At 39.0% G+C, this 14,862-nt stretch overlaps 1 protein-coding gene across 5 annotated transcripts in view; it reads right to left on the bottom strand.

The window, feature by feature from the left end:
- Window positions 1-3,622: 3,622 nt before the first annotated feature.
- Window positions 3,623-14,862, bottom strand: part of UTRN (utrophin) — a 497,025-nt gene continuing 485,785 nt past the window's right edge. For all 5 annotated transcript variants that reach the window (XM_075267488.1, XM_075267486.1, XM_075267487.1 and 2 more), the window contains 2 exons: window positions 9,036-9,058; window positions 3,623-7,396 (listed from right to left, as the gene is read on the bottom strand). In XM_075267488.1, coding sequence (XP_075123589.1) covers window positions 7,388-7,396; window positions 9,036-9,058 — 32 coding nt within the window. In that variant the 3' untranslated portion in view covers window positions 3,623-7,387. The remainder of the gene's footprint in view (window positions 7,397-9,035; window positions 9,059-14,862) is intronic.

Raw genomic sequence — 14,862 nt, forward strand, 5'->3', positions numbered from 1 at the left:
TAGTACTCGATCGAGTACTACGGTATTCGAAATACTCGTACTCGAGTACTCGCTTTCCATCAACGGAGTTATGTGAGGGCTTATTTTTTGTGGGAAAACTTGTATCGATGTTATTTTTTGTGTGGTTGTATTGATACTTTTTTATGGTATATTCAACTTGTATATTGGATTTTATTGCATGCTTTGAAGGTGGAATAAAAAAAACCTGCAATTTTGTTATTGATTTTTTCTTCTCTCCCTAGAGGGTCAACCAAGTACTAATTTTATTGCAGCATCAAATATATATTACTATATATATATATATATATATATATATATATATATATATATATAATTTATTTTTCATGCTTGTGAAAAAGGACATTTTTCCATTTTTGCTTGGATTTTTTTTTTACATTTATTTTTGTATTACTATCTTTCTATAGAACTTAAATGTAGAGTCCTCTTCTGATTCATAAAATGAACTGCTAGACTATTACAGTATATTATATTAACCAGAAATACACTGTCTACTAATAGACCTTGCATCTTGCAGAGCCTAATAGGCATCAGTGCTTGACAGACCCGGAGCCCAATATCAGGCCCTCCAGCTGCCATGTAAACCTCTTGCCACCCCAGAATTGTATTCCCCCTCTTCCTAAACCCTTATACGCTGCAACCATAATTCACCGGGGAACAATTTGTAACACAATTCCTGCTGAGTTTGATTTTTGAGCTGCTTTATAGTTAAGGCATGCTGGTTTCAAAACTGTAGTTAGTTTTCTTCTACCACATCAAGTTTTTTTCTCTTCACCTTATGAGAATGTGACCACTCTCCGTGGAATTGAGCATGGATCATAGGAAGCACTATTGTTGGTTGACACAAACCTTCTCCAATGGACGCCGGGTGAATGACACATAGGAGAACATCGACAGGTTTATATTTGTCTGGAGATTCAAAGGGAAAGGCTTCATAAGGTGATTAAAATGTGGTTATTATTGGTTATGCTGCAAATAAGATCCATAATAATATCAATAACACACCAATATGTATTAGGGAAGATAACCCTTAAATAAATGATTCCTTGCTTGCTTATTAACCCCTTACCACTATATAACACTTATATCCATCACAATACATTGCCCTCAGTGATAGATATATCCATCGAGAGATAAACCATTGATCCAGCTCTTCAGGAGTAAAATCTAGAAAATTAGAAAGTACTGTGAAGGGTATACAGCCAGTAAAGTATATACAACTTCAAGAGCATAGTTCCTAGTAACTTAACCTTCAACACCCGAGGTTGTATTAATTAGAGGAAGCAATGTTTGTATAATGTCGACCTTGGCACTGAAAGTTACATTGCGTGGAAGCTTAACGAACTTTAAATAGGCAACTTTACATAAATCAATAGAAACAAACAAATATGAGAATTTGGTAATTTAACATTTGCCTCTACAAAATGCTTTGGTCTTAACTTATAAGTCTCCTCATAAGGATAGAGCCCGAGGAATGCCATATAATAGTGATATACTGGTAATAGGTGACAGGTATGCTTTTAAAAAAAAAAATCCAAAAAAAAAAAAAAAAAAAAAAGATACCCAAGAAATCAGATGATTTTGCCAGGGAATATTTGCCTACCTAAAGACAATTGTGGCCAAGGCAAGTTGATGAAAATTGCTGTTAGTGAGCAGCTCTCGGGCTGGTAGAGGAGGATCTATTTAAAGGGAAAGGGTCACCAGGAAATGAGCTATTGTGTAAACCACATTTGTTAAGAATTTTTGGTGATGTTTTTAATTTTCCATGGTATTATCTGTAGTTAAAAAAAAATCCTAAAAATCTTGTAATTCAAACTCTTACCACTTAGTCTAAAATAGTTTACAGATGGGCCAAAGGCCATAGACACAATGATCTAGAGGAGCTCCTATTAACTTTTGTGGGAGAGTTTTCTAGGCAAGCTGAGAAGGAACTAGATAAGTTGTGAAATCACTTATTTTGGTGGATTCTGTGTATTATCAACATATACATAATAGTGGTGATTATCAATGCAATGATAAGTGAGGAGGCTGCTGCAAATAAATCTCCAACAGAAAACAGGAAGTCTCGGCATATTATTTGGCTTATTGGCCAGAGTCAAAACTGCAGGAGTTTTTTGAACTATAGTTAAAGGGATTCTATCATTAGAATCTTGTTTTAAGTTAAACTGATGTAAGAATAGCCTTAAGAAAGGCTATTCCCCCCTACTTTTAGATGTCTTCTCTGTGCCACCATTCCTTAGATATCCCGGTTTTCATCTATTTGCTAATTTGTTTTCTTGCAGCACTGGGGGTGTCCCCTGTACTGCGAGAAAACTATCCAGTGCTATCTTCTTCTTGTTCACGGCCTCCGCCTCTTCTTTCCCATTCGGCCACAGGAAAATGGTGACGGACATGTGCAGTCGGTCCTTGTTGAAGAGAACGTGGTGGGACAAGGAAGAAGAGGTGGAGGAGGCCGTGAACAAGAAGAAGGCAGTGCTGGATAGGTTTCTCACAGCACTGGGGACACCCCCAGTGCTGTTTGAGCACTGAGGACCGCCCCTAGTGCTGCAAGAAAACTAATTAACATATGGACGAAAACCGGGATATCTAAGGAACGGCGGCGCAGAGAAGACATTTAAAGGTAGGGGAAGAATAGCCTTTCTTAAGGTTATTCCTATGTGGGTTTGGCTTAAAACGGGATTCTAATGCTAGAATCCTTTTAATAAAACTGAAAACTTGTAAAAACCTCACCAAAATGTTTTAATAATATGTTTAACATACAACTAAATTACATAATAGGTCATTTTTTCTCGACAGATCCCCTATAATTACTTAGTTTTATTGGATAAATGGCCAAAGTTTAACACAATATGTTAAAAATAAGAACAATTTGAGTTAAACAATTGCTAATATTCCGATAATAGCGCCTATTTAAATATTTTAAAGCAAATGTTACAGTCAATTACTCTTTTAATCATATGCGTATTCTTATATGAGATACTTAAACCTTCACAACTCTAATTTTCTAGAAAAAAAAAAGGAAATTATGCTTTAACTTAGAAATGTAAAAGTTGAACAGAGGAGACGTTTAATGTCAATGGCTGATCATTGAGGTTGGTACATTCGAGCCTTTGCGTTACTACTCGGATAGGTCACCGTATAAATATTAAAAATGCAAATCGAGGATGATTTCATAAACAGCTATTACTGGATTATTTACCTCCGAGATTCCACGTGAAGGTGAAGGAGGATGATCGTCTTCATTGACATTGTGCAAGGGGAATTGTAGAAAAAAAAAAAGCTTGTTCAAATTTAATAGAAACATTTCCTTAATATATTTTTCTCCCATCCCAAGTAACCAGAGACCGGAATTCAAGGGAGAAAACATTCTTCAAGATGATTATATTTCTGCAGGTTCTTGCTCCGCCAAAGCACTATGGAATTTGATGTATTATAAATGAAAATAACACATTCTGACTGTGTACTTAGGGATTTGAGGTATATTGAGGGAGGACGACTTACCCTTTTCCAAACATTTGACCGTCTTTTATAACAAAAGGTTGTGCGATACTGTATACATTGTACGCTGTACGCCTCGAAATGACGGAATCACTCTTGTGTTAAAAAGGCAGTTTATTGAGTATACAACAGACTGGTGTTCAGTATGTTGCCACAGCAGGTGGTATATTGGATATCAGCACGTATTATCACAAAGTGTGAAAGAACAAAGAACCATATATATATACATATATATCTGGAGCATTGTCATACTTATCTGCACACAGAAATGATGTGTACAATATCATAGTCATGAAAGGTTTTACAAGGGAGCAGAAGAAAAGAAAAAAAAACATGTTCCAAATATCTACCCCTGCACTCTGCTCCCTTCCTATATCCATATGACCACTGCGGCTACCATGAAACTACTGGATGTCTAGAGCTAGCGCTAAAGGCTGATGGGGCTGAGGTAGAAAGGTGAACATGGCTTCCACTTTTTTTGTTCTCGTTCTATCCTATAAAGTCTATTGGACCATCGTCTTGCCCAAGAAAAAGTACAGTTCACCATGTCTTAAAGGTTTATACCCTCCCCCATCCCAATCTTTTTCTCAAAAAAATATAGACCTCTCTTTTGCAGTTAAAAAAATATTCTGATCTTATGGTATATTGTGCTAGAGAGAAAGCAGAGTTTTGTGTAAGACGTCAACTTTTACCGAATTAAAATTCCTGCTTTGGCCATAGGTGCGTGACCTATTACTATAAGGGTTCTCTTTCCAAAATATGCAGTAAGATAAGACAATTCATAAAGGGAAAATGTATAAATATAGTGACTTTCCTTCATTTTAGTCATCTCTTTCGTTTTTTTATCAAACAATGCCAACGATAGCCCGACCTAGAAAGAGGTCTCCAAGTTATTTTATAGCAAAATTCTATTTACACAAAATATGGGTTCTCCATATTCCAAAGCAAAGTCAATTTGGCATTTTAGGTTAATTAGAGTAATTTTTTTTAATTACCCCACAGTGAATCATTCCTTCATTTCAGTGGCATTAAACAGATGTCCCTTCCCTAAAATGATGAACAAGACTATTAATATCGTTCTTAGACAAAAGTAAAGTTATATCCTTGTGTTCATGAACATGAGGATTCGCAAGGCTGAACGGAGCACATTTATAGAACGTCACATTCTATTACAGTAGAAAATGGGGCAAGTGGACAAGGTTGTGCCAAACTTATAAATGATGGCGTATCTTGTGTATGTCATTCTAGGTTTTAGTGAGCACGTTCCGACATACACTGTAACACGTGACTATGTGAACTCACATCTGTGCACATCCGGTAAAAGGACAATGGTTTAAATGGTCACCTATCCTGACACATAATGGTCTTTTAATATTATTGCTGTATGGAACTACGGTGTTACATTTTAGGAATTAATTATAGGTCAACGTTAAAGGTTATGGACACCCTTGACATAGAAAAACAGGTTTACATATGATAGTGGTTACATTGCTCTAAATTCAGGCTGAAATCCTCATTCTCTTATATTCAGACCACTGAAAATTCAGTTTCAAGCCTACTCTTAGTTTCAGATTTTCTCCATGTGAGCATGTCCCTTTCAGTAATACAGTACAGGAGAATCCATGAGACTCCGGCCTGCACTAGATTTTGTGCGTCAGCGCCTGTACTACTTTCTCCTTATAAATCTATCAGAAGTCTCTTCGCTCTTGTGCTGACAGACACTCATATTAAGGTGTGTGATTCTCCTGTCCCTTGCAGACTGCTGTATCTGTACTCTGGTACACAGATGTGAGGTTTTACCCTCTCCCCCACAGATTGTATGCATACTCCTTCTTATCATACAACTTGCGTATGCTTCCTTTACTGAAGACTCTGTTTTCTCCACTTTCTGCTCTGCCATATATACTCTGAGAGATGGGGCGAAGGAGAGCAGAGAGAGACAGAAGCAACAGAACAGCCAGCTATGTATTGTTGTTGTACAGACCCTACAGCATTAAAGTGGTACATTGTTAATATATAATGTTTAGAAATTTTGCCCTTAGGAAGCAATGACAATAAAAAAAAAATCAGTTCCAAGGTGTCCATATCCTTTAAACTACTGCTAGAAAAAACACTCTATATATCTGTCCTATTGGGAACTACTAAGTGGAAATTACAACACAGCTTTAATACACGGTTCTCAAAAACAGAAGATTTCTAAGTATCTCCATGAAACTTCTCACTGGAGGCCTGGTACCCTATCAAGGTGTACCTATGATAAACTGAAGTGCTCGTGGACTTGAATGAAGAGGTCTTGAAGATTAGTGAATAAGTCACCAAAGCCTGAGCAAATCTCTAGCAGGAAAGGAGCCTGGTCAAAGCTTCACAATATTCCAGATTGTGCAATACATTGTAAGTCTAACGCAGAGCAGAATAGACTTCAAAGGTTTTGGGCATGTGCATTATAATAAAGCCTAGTACACACCATTGCACAAAAACCCTTCTTAATGCTTAACTATAAGGTAAAACTATAGGTAGGAGGGGCACAAGATGGAAATATTGCACTGCTAGCTTTAATTAGGCATATTATGTGATTAACTAAAATGTAGAGGCGAACAGACCTCCACAAAATGGATCTATCATGAGAAAATACATCTCATGACTCCGCTCTGAAATATGCTCGGAGCACATGCTAATTTTCTAAACTTGGCATGAACTGTTCCATAGAGTTTGATTAGTGTCAAAATTAATTAACTATAGACTAAAGCTTATAGAAAGTTGGCACCAAATCTGCATTCGGCTGGATCAGTACACCCTCCCTGTTGTAACACAGCCTACTGTTAGAATAAATATAGCTCCAGTGACTTTATCTCAGTCTGTAGTCTATTGCATTTCATTTCTGATCAACATCAATAATCATCAAGTTGCATTTTACTTAGTTATAACAAGCACAAACATTAGTGGCTAATACCAAGTGGTATACATATAATTGGGGTTGTTTTTTGCACCCTATGGGGGGTTGCAAAGCATATTTGTGGTTATATGTAATATGTGCAAGAGACCTCAGCAAGGACACAATGGCCCAGTAGAGAACCGGAGGATGCTCCGCCGGGCCTAGGCAATGACACTATATTGTGTCTCAAATGTCCAGTATACGACAATGTCATTTGGAGCTGACTACAAGAGCCTTGTTGTTTCGGGCAGATTCACATTTACCTACAGGACCTTATGGATGTTATATCCTATGAGTGCAATGATAAAAAACAGAGGATATGCACATGCCTTGTATAGATGTAGGGTGGGCTTAAGAAAACCCAGTCTGACAATAGATGAGCCCAACTACACCTATGAAGTGTATAAAGGTTTCAGATGTAACGTCTCACCATAGCCTGCAGTTCTAAGGATCTTATAACACAGGAGAAAACTGAAATGTTGGCAAGTCAATACATTGCTGATTTCTAGGCGGTACAATGGACGTGACCATTCAGCTGAGCTGCCACATGTATATAGGGAATGTGCAGTGTATCCATTACACTACAAACTGGGTCATTTACACCTTTATATATATGTATAAAAAAAGACACATCATAGAAATCCAAAAACCTCCCTTTGCCTTGTCGTAACATTGTTTATACGTATTTATACAAATAACATATGTATACCTAAATACCAAATACTCCACAGATCAGTAATTTACATTTGCATAGAAAGAGAAGAAATATAGAGGGCAGACAGTATGTAAAAGCACATCTTCATCTTTGGGTATTCAGTGTCATACGCCTTCAGTAGAACAAATAGAATTCTCTCCACTTCTGGGCAAATCTTCAAGAACAGATTGACTTGTAAGAAGGGATTCTGTGTCAAAATACAGATGTTCTCATGGATGGTTCATTCACATTGCCTGTATGGAACAAAAAAATGTATCAAAGCTTGTGGTATATATAGGGCAATGTTCAAGCAGCGCCAATACCAAAGCTGAATGCAACAGCAGTGTTTAAAAGATCCCTTTAAGAAACCGAGAGGGTGGGATTAGGGGCAGATTTACTACAGAGAGGGTGGGATTAGGGGCAGATTTACTACAGAGAGGGTGGGATTAGGGGCAGATTTACTTACACTTGGAACCTATGAAACTGCAAAAGGGCCTATTAGATTGCATGTAAGAGATTAATTGATTAACTCCTGAATTACAGGACACAATTACTGATGGATTGTGAAGGGTGCGATATGATGAGCTGTTGAGGAGGGAGCAAGGGGCCCATATACCCCCATGAGAGTCTACAGCATTCATCCATTAATGTTTCACTGCTTATTTTGTAGCGGGACCCTCATGATATTTAGAATTGAGAGGTCAAAGCGCTAGTTACATGGAGTCTACCTGCATTGTGTGACCATTTCTTTATGTTAAAGAGCAATTTGGCTGCTGAAAAAATACAATTTTTATTCCATATGCAAATAGACTGTGTGGTGCACTTGGGGCGGGTCCTCACCTGACGCAGCACCAAACAGATAAATGGTTTAAATGGGTTACAAGCAGTTTTAGTGATGGTAGATTCCCTTTAAGAATCAGCATAGCATCCAATTGCCTACAATGCTATACACTACAGTACAATGCAGGCCTATCTATCAAAGTAAGGCTGTATTACAATTCTCTGCATAGCAAACAGTCATCAGGAGATATACAAAGGAAGGGCCCAGATAACACTATAACCATTTTGTTATGGCTTATCCTAAATGTTTTCTGTATAAAACCCAGAATTAGAGGTGTAGGAGTCTACCACCTACCTATAATACTGACATGTTCTCATGTGCGTTCTGAGTCTTGTCTGGTACCAAGTACAGGGGCAACTGCTGCTTGTGTATCCCCTATAGCTATGTGTCTGTCTGACATGGTTTTCTAGACATAAGTGCTCCTACTAGCAATGAAGATCATACAACTGTGTGCACTCTGACATGCTCAGGCCTTGTACACATATGCGTCGGTAATCCGTTTGGAGGGAGAATGCATGGGGACCCCCCCCCCCCCCCCCGAACGGATGTGCAATGAAAGTACAAAGACCCCATAGACTATAATGGGGTCCGGGTGTTTTCTGAACGGTCTCCGCATGGAACATGTGAATAGAAAAGTAGTTCACAATCTACATTTTTGCCCTTATGACTCGTGCGGTGACTGTACAGAAAGCACACAACCCCATTATAGTCTATGGGGTCTGTGTGCTTTCACTGCATACCATTTGCCAACGTGTTCTCTAGTCCGTTTGGGGGGAGGGGGGAAGGGGGTCCCCATGCGGACTCCCAACACAGATGTGAATGAGGCTTCAGCCATCCTCAATAACAATTGCTTTCTTTTCCGCTGTCCTAGGGTTTGTAGCTAAAGTATGTTACATAGGGATACTGATTTATGAAACTGTGTATTATAATACATTTTCATCACACAGCATTGTCTTGACTCAATATCTGTTTGATAAACAGACAATATTTTGTTCTATAAGCCTTTTATTGTATAGTACCGTAAGTAAATTGGAAAAAAAAAAAAATTGTACCTGCTGTCTTCCAGAAACACTCGCTGCAAATAATAAAAGAAAAATCCATTAGTGTTCAGCGATAAAACAAAGCATTAAAGATCAAGCTTGGTGTAAACAACCGGCTTGGCGGCTTTGAGAGGAGAAGAGGAGCGCAGAGCGCCGCGGTTTACTCCTAAGTGCGCTGATGAAGCGAGCGGCACATAATTCTCCAATTACAGACTTATTTCTGCACACAGAGTCCAACAATACAGACAATCCCATAATGCAAGCGACTTCACAGGAGGAAAATATATATTGCATTTGGTGAGGGTAAACTTGACATTTGCTCAGGACCAATCCCGGCTCGGAGCTAAACTAGAAGATCCTCTTAAGCCCCTATAGGTCCCCTACAACAGAGCATAACCTTTCAGATGATTAAATGTGCATGGCGTGCAAAGCATTCCCAGTATATCATAGTACAGACAGGCACAAGGATTTACAATGAGTAATAAAATGAGTAATATTCAAATGAATCTCCTCTAATCGAAGATGAAGTAACCTTTAGATAAAAGATGCAACATAAACTCCTCTAAGACAACTGTCTATACTGATAGAGAGTCAATCAGCGTAATAATGTGCAGAAATATACAGTATTGTAATGTTACAGTCCACATGGCACACAGCATTAGACAAGACGCTGGGTATATTTGAGATTGTAAGGGACGCCTCTCCCATTGTACAAATTAGTCGCTAAGTTTTGTAATTCCTGATAGGGAAATCAATACGTTCATGTATATTCCCTATATGTGTATACATTCTGTCAATAATACTTAAGCTGGTAACATGCCTCTTCAGGTCAGCTTGACCCATATTCCATATTAATCAGAATATTTGCAGACATAATGCCGCACCCCATAATAAACAGAGTAATAAAGTGGCTGGAATAAAGTGATAAGATGGTTATTAAAATAGTTTAAGATGAGACTAATGGAAAAACCAATGTCAAAATAGACTTTGTTATGCCACGCGGTAAGGTGACTAAAACATACACTACGTAATGCGCACTGAGTTACCCTCATCATCAGATGTCAGAACAGTTAGAATATTCATGATTAGGGGCGGGATATTCTTGTAATACTCATGTATAGAAATTGCTGAATCCTAACGGTTAATGATTACTCAGTGACACAACCATACACGCCTACCGAGTTAATGATTACTCTATAATACACCCTGTATGTACGCCCACTTCTTTGGGTATAAGAAGAGATGATTTGTTCAATAAACTTTATGCTTTAGCTCAGATTCATCTTGTTTCTGTGTCATTGCATCACTGACGCTCCGGAGTGTGACGTAATTTGGAATCCATCCAATATACCTATTGGTCTGACTTGAGGACCACCCTGACATTCCTATGTAAGGAAAATCACGGCCGCAAACTAGCGCGGCGCATACGATCCCCGCTCCCATTGAAATCAATGGGAGCATGAACGGCCCGCAAAAGGTCACGCGGCGTAGACGTGCCACATCACGCGGCACGTTACACCGTGTGAACCCTCCCTTAGGCCAAGTTCACATCTGTACCAGCTTGCCTGTTCGGCTCTGTCATTAGACCTACAAAATCACCATTCCTTTTGCACATGAAATAATAATTCTGGAACATATTTTTCTTAGGGGGCATTCACATTACCATTGGTGTCCGCTCAGCAGTGTCCGTGGCTATTGTCTGTACAAGATTTTACCAATGGACACTAGCTGGTCCGTTTGCAATTTCCATTCATTTCAATGGGATTTTAGCTTGTGTCCTTTAGTGTCCGTTTACAACCATGTCCGTTTTTTTCAAGCGGACAAGAAAACCTTACATGCAGGACTTTTCTGTCTGTTTGAGAAAATGGACAGCAAGTGTCTTCTTTTTTTTTTTTTTTTTTTTTTTTTTAACTTTGAGGTCTATGGGCGACGGACATATAATGGACAGTAACTGAGAGCCATCATTTACTGTCCGTTATGATAGGTGTCCGTTTTTTTTTTGTTTTTTTTTTAAATGGACACCTTCTGAGCGGACACCAACGGTAATGTGAACCCTACCTTAGAACTCCAATCCTATGTTACTCCTCCTAGATATTATGATTAAACCGACAACTGGTCGGTGCCATTACAGGTGTTAATGGAGTGTGTTCCTACACAGTCTAGTGTCAGCAGTGACTGGGCCATGACAGAGAGTATACGGAAAAACCCCAAATGATATATTTCTAGATGCTATAACATAGAAATGCCATAACACAGAGTTCTAAGCAAAAATGATCCAAACTTGCTGTCAGGAGAGGTGACAGCGTCTCTTTAAACCGCACTTTCATGATGCACAAAGGAAATGGCTGAATAATACATTTATCTTCAGTGACTCTATACTTAACCATGGTTGCATAAACGTTTTCCTCTATAAAATCTTTACTAACTTTTATTCCACTATGAACTAGCGAAACAGTCACAGACAATATCTTTGCTTTAATATGTAAATGTCCCTGCCCATAGAGTGTTCACATAAGTACTAGTTTTCCCCCTGGGTGGACATGCTCGAGATAAGTAACATATAAAGACATTACGGTTTTGCGATATTGTATCACAAAGCGTTATCTTCTATATGTATCTACCTGAGGACACCACTTGGCTGCTTTGTGAATTGCAGTTTTTCAAGGTTTCTGTTAGCATGTGATGATACGGTGTTAAATTGGCTTCAATTAAAATTGGAGTCCTTCAGGGCCACATTGACCACAGCACAAATAGTGTACCCGCAGCTGACCCTACAAAACTGCAGCCCTGCCAGCCTTCCTGGATCCAGTGGGCCAATCCTGTACTGCCATTCCAGACACCATGTCCTGAGGGAACTCTATTTACTTCCTCAGGACACAATTGAATCCAATGGAAGAAGTCATATTCCTGCTCACCATTTGGGATGAGACTAGTACTGTTTGCTGCAGAGAGCCATGATAAGTGCAAAGCTGAAGAGTTGGAGTCAGCAGACATTTGTAAGGCATGACTATAGGAGGGTCATAAGAAGCCATTATATAGTGTAGGGCAGAATGAGCGACAACATACTATATGGGGAATTATGGAGTCATACTGGGTGGGGGACATTGGCGGAATATTATACTATGTGGAGGCCACTGTGGGGACATTATACTATGAAGGATTACTGAGGGGTATTATACAATGTGGAGGCCATTATATAGTAGATAACAGCTGTATTTTCACTTAGCCTTACATCCCTTGTGAGAAGGTGACAGGCAGAGTGCTGGAGTCCAGGTATATCAGCCCCAGATTTCTGACGTATCTGTGGTCCAGGGTGGATCTGGAGTAGGCCTCAGCCCAGGTGTAGATCCTTGGCTCATTATTGGGCCAGAAAAGGCTTCATTCCAGTGCAGATCCATGGGGTGAAAGGAGGTGTCTGGTTCTGTCCTGTAACCCTGAGTCCGGTGAGACAATATTGCATGTTTTGTTCATGTGGCTGGAAATAAGCCACAAGTATAGTTAGGTTATCAGTTCTGCTTAGTTAGTTGCTCAGACGAGCAGGTTTTTTATTTTGTTTTTGCCTGAAGTTAAGGCTGTATTTAGCTTTGTTCATTTTATCCCTGAAGTAAAGGTTTATTGATTTTCCAGTTTTTTCTAAATAAACCAGTTTGCTGCATATTTTGTGTCCCTGTCTTGACTGTTTGGGTCTGCACCACTGCTTCTACCAAGCTAACTTCCCCACATCCTATACATCCAATATCCAATACTGTAATCTTTCTAAGATATATGGATTCCACAAGTGTCTTTATACCAAGTTTCCATACCAGTTGGGTTTTGTCTGTACAAAGCAAGAGACGCCCCGGCTGTAAATATCTGTGTCAAAAATGCCAACTCAAGTCGTGTGTAACCCCAATACAAAGGAATCAATTTGTGCGTCTGTGTCTACGAAGTCAATAGTTTTACAGAGCTGAAAGAGAATCTAAAAGTGAAATTCAAATGTTAAAAGCCTGTTGTGAAAAGTAAAGTCCTTTATCTGCCGAGCCACTCATCCATTAAATAATATAAGCAGATTTATATTCACTGAAACAGGTAGGCACATTGTGTTGCCCTCTAACGTCTCTCAAGAGGAAGCCTGCCAGCCTGCATGGCACTGGATAAATGAGAAGAAAATTCTGTATTTGTGTCAGTGCGTTTGTTTTTCGACTCCTATTGGATAAATAGTATTCAATGTGTAGCAGATCTCTATCTCATTCTCTTTACCCCAGTGACCTGTGCACAATTCTGATATGTGAAGTCTATGAAAAAAAGTCATATATCCTGTCAGGAGAGACAATAGATACAGACAGTTGTCTCAAGGCAAACACAATATTGTCTAATATAACGTAATCTATGACAACACATCACCTCAAAAGTTAGCTCTTCATTTAGTCTTTGAAGCAGCCAGCCACATTTATCAAATGTAATATTCATATGCATTATGTATTTTTTAATAAACACACTGATGCTCGGTATATTATTCTTGCCTCTATTATTATAGAGAAATTTCAGAGCATAAACCTGCCTTGTCATTTTGACTCTGGAGATATGATATTATCGAGCTTCATTTTTCAATGTCACGGCTGTCAGAGCTTTTTTTTACAGCTTTTCAAACTGCGCTTAAAACTGTTTTTAGTCCTTTATGGTTTGTTAGTTTGTTGGAGAAAGTTGGGAAGGAGACTTGGGAGCATGAGATGACTTTTTAGTGTCTCTGAATTCACTTGATGGTACTTCAGTACGAACACAATTCTTTTTTTTTTGCAGTTTCTCCTTCATATACCTTCTATGCTTTATTTAACTACTTAAGGATAAGCAGCAAAAATACCGATGTATAAAATGTACGGCGCATGGTCTAGTACACGGACCATTGCCACCATTGGTCTCACTATCACTAGGTACATTTGTGCTATAGTGTAGAATAACTGGTCTTCACAAAGTCAGATAAGCTCAGTCTGTGACTAATATTGCAACAGGAGACTGTGGTCGTATATAAGTGGGGTACCATTGGATAATATCATTACAGTGTGGACTCATCACAGAAAATAATGACTACAACCTTATTCACAGCCCTTTTTGGGTTGTCTATGGGTCTATTCACATTCCCTTTTTTCGAAGGACCATTTTGACATGTTCTATCTGTCTCCATTTTGACAGATTATGGGGATAACGTCCATCCTTAGGGAGAGACCACCTTTTCAGGTGTGTGGAGACTTATACAGCCATAGTTGCTCCACTGCAAGGGAACATGGGAAGAATATGCAAATCTGTCTCCCAAGACGTAAACAGGAAGACAGTGCCTCTGTTATGCTGCCCTCTATGGGAAGCACCCTGAACATCATGCCTGACACTTCCCAGAAGTCTTTACTGCATAATACGGGGTTATAATATAGTTGATTTGGTTATAACCTCGCATTATGCAGTAAAGACTTCTGGGAAAGTCGGGCATGATGTTCAGGGTGCTTCCCATAGAGGGCGGCATAACAGAGGCACTGTCTTCCTGTTTACATCTTGGGAGACAGATTTGCATATTCTTCCCATGTTTCATTTTGACAAACATAGATAGAGCCAAGGGAATAGACCCAATAGCCTATGTGTCTGGTCTGATTTTATATTTTTGCACCTACATTAAAACTGGCCGGACCACGGGTTAATGATCTGAATTAATAGCACAGCATAGATCTACAATCGTGTTACTATAGTTCAGGCGATTGTATCTGAAGCTGGGTCATCATGCATACCCATATATGGCCCTATTCACATCTGCGTTGGGGTTTCTGTTCGGAAACCTATCTGTACAAAAAGCGGTTACCTAAGGAAAGCCGCG

This window comes from Leptodactylus fuscus, chromosome 3 (assembly GCF_031893055.1).
Source record: "Leptodactylus fuscus isolate aLepFus1 chromosome 3, aLepFus1.hap2, whole genome shotgun sequence".
Classification (NCBI taxonomy): Eukaryota; Metazoa; Chordata; class Amphibia; order Anura; family Leptodactylidae; genus Leptodactylus; species Leptodactylus fuscus.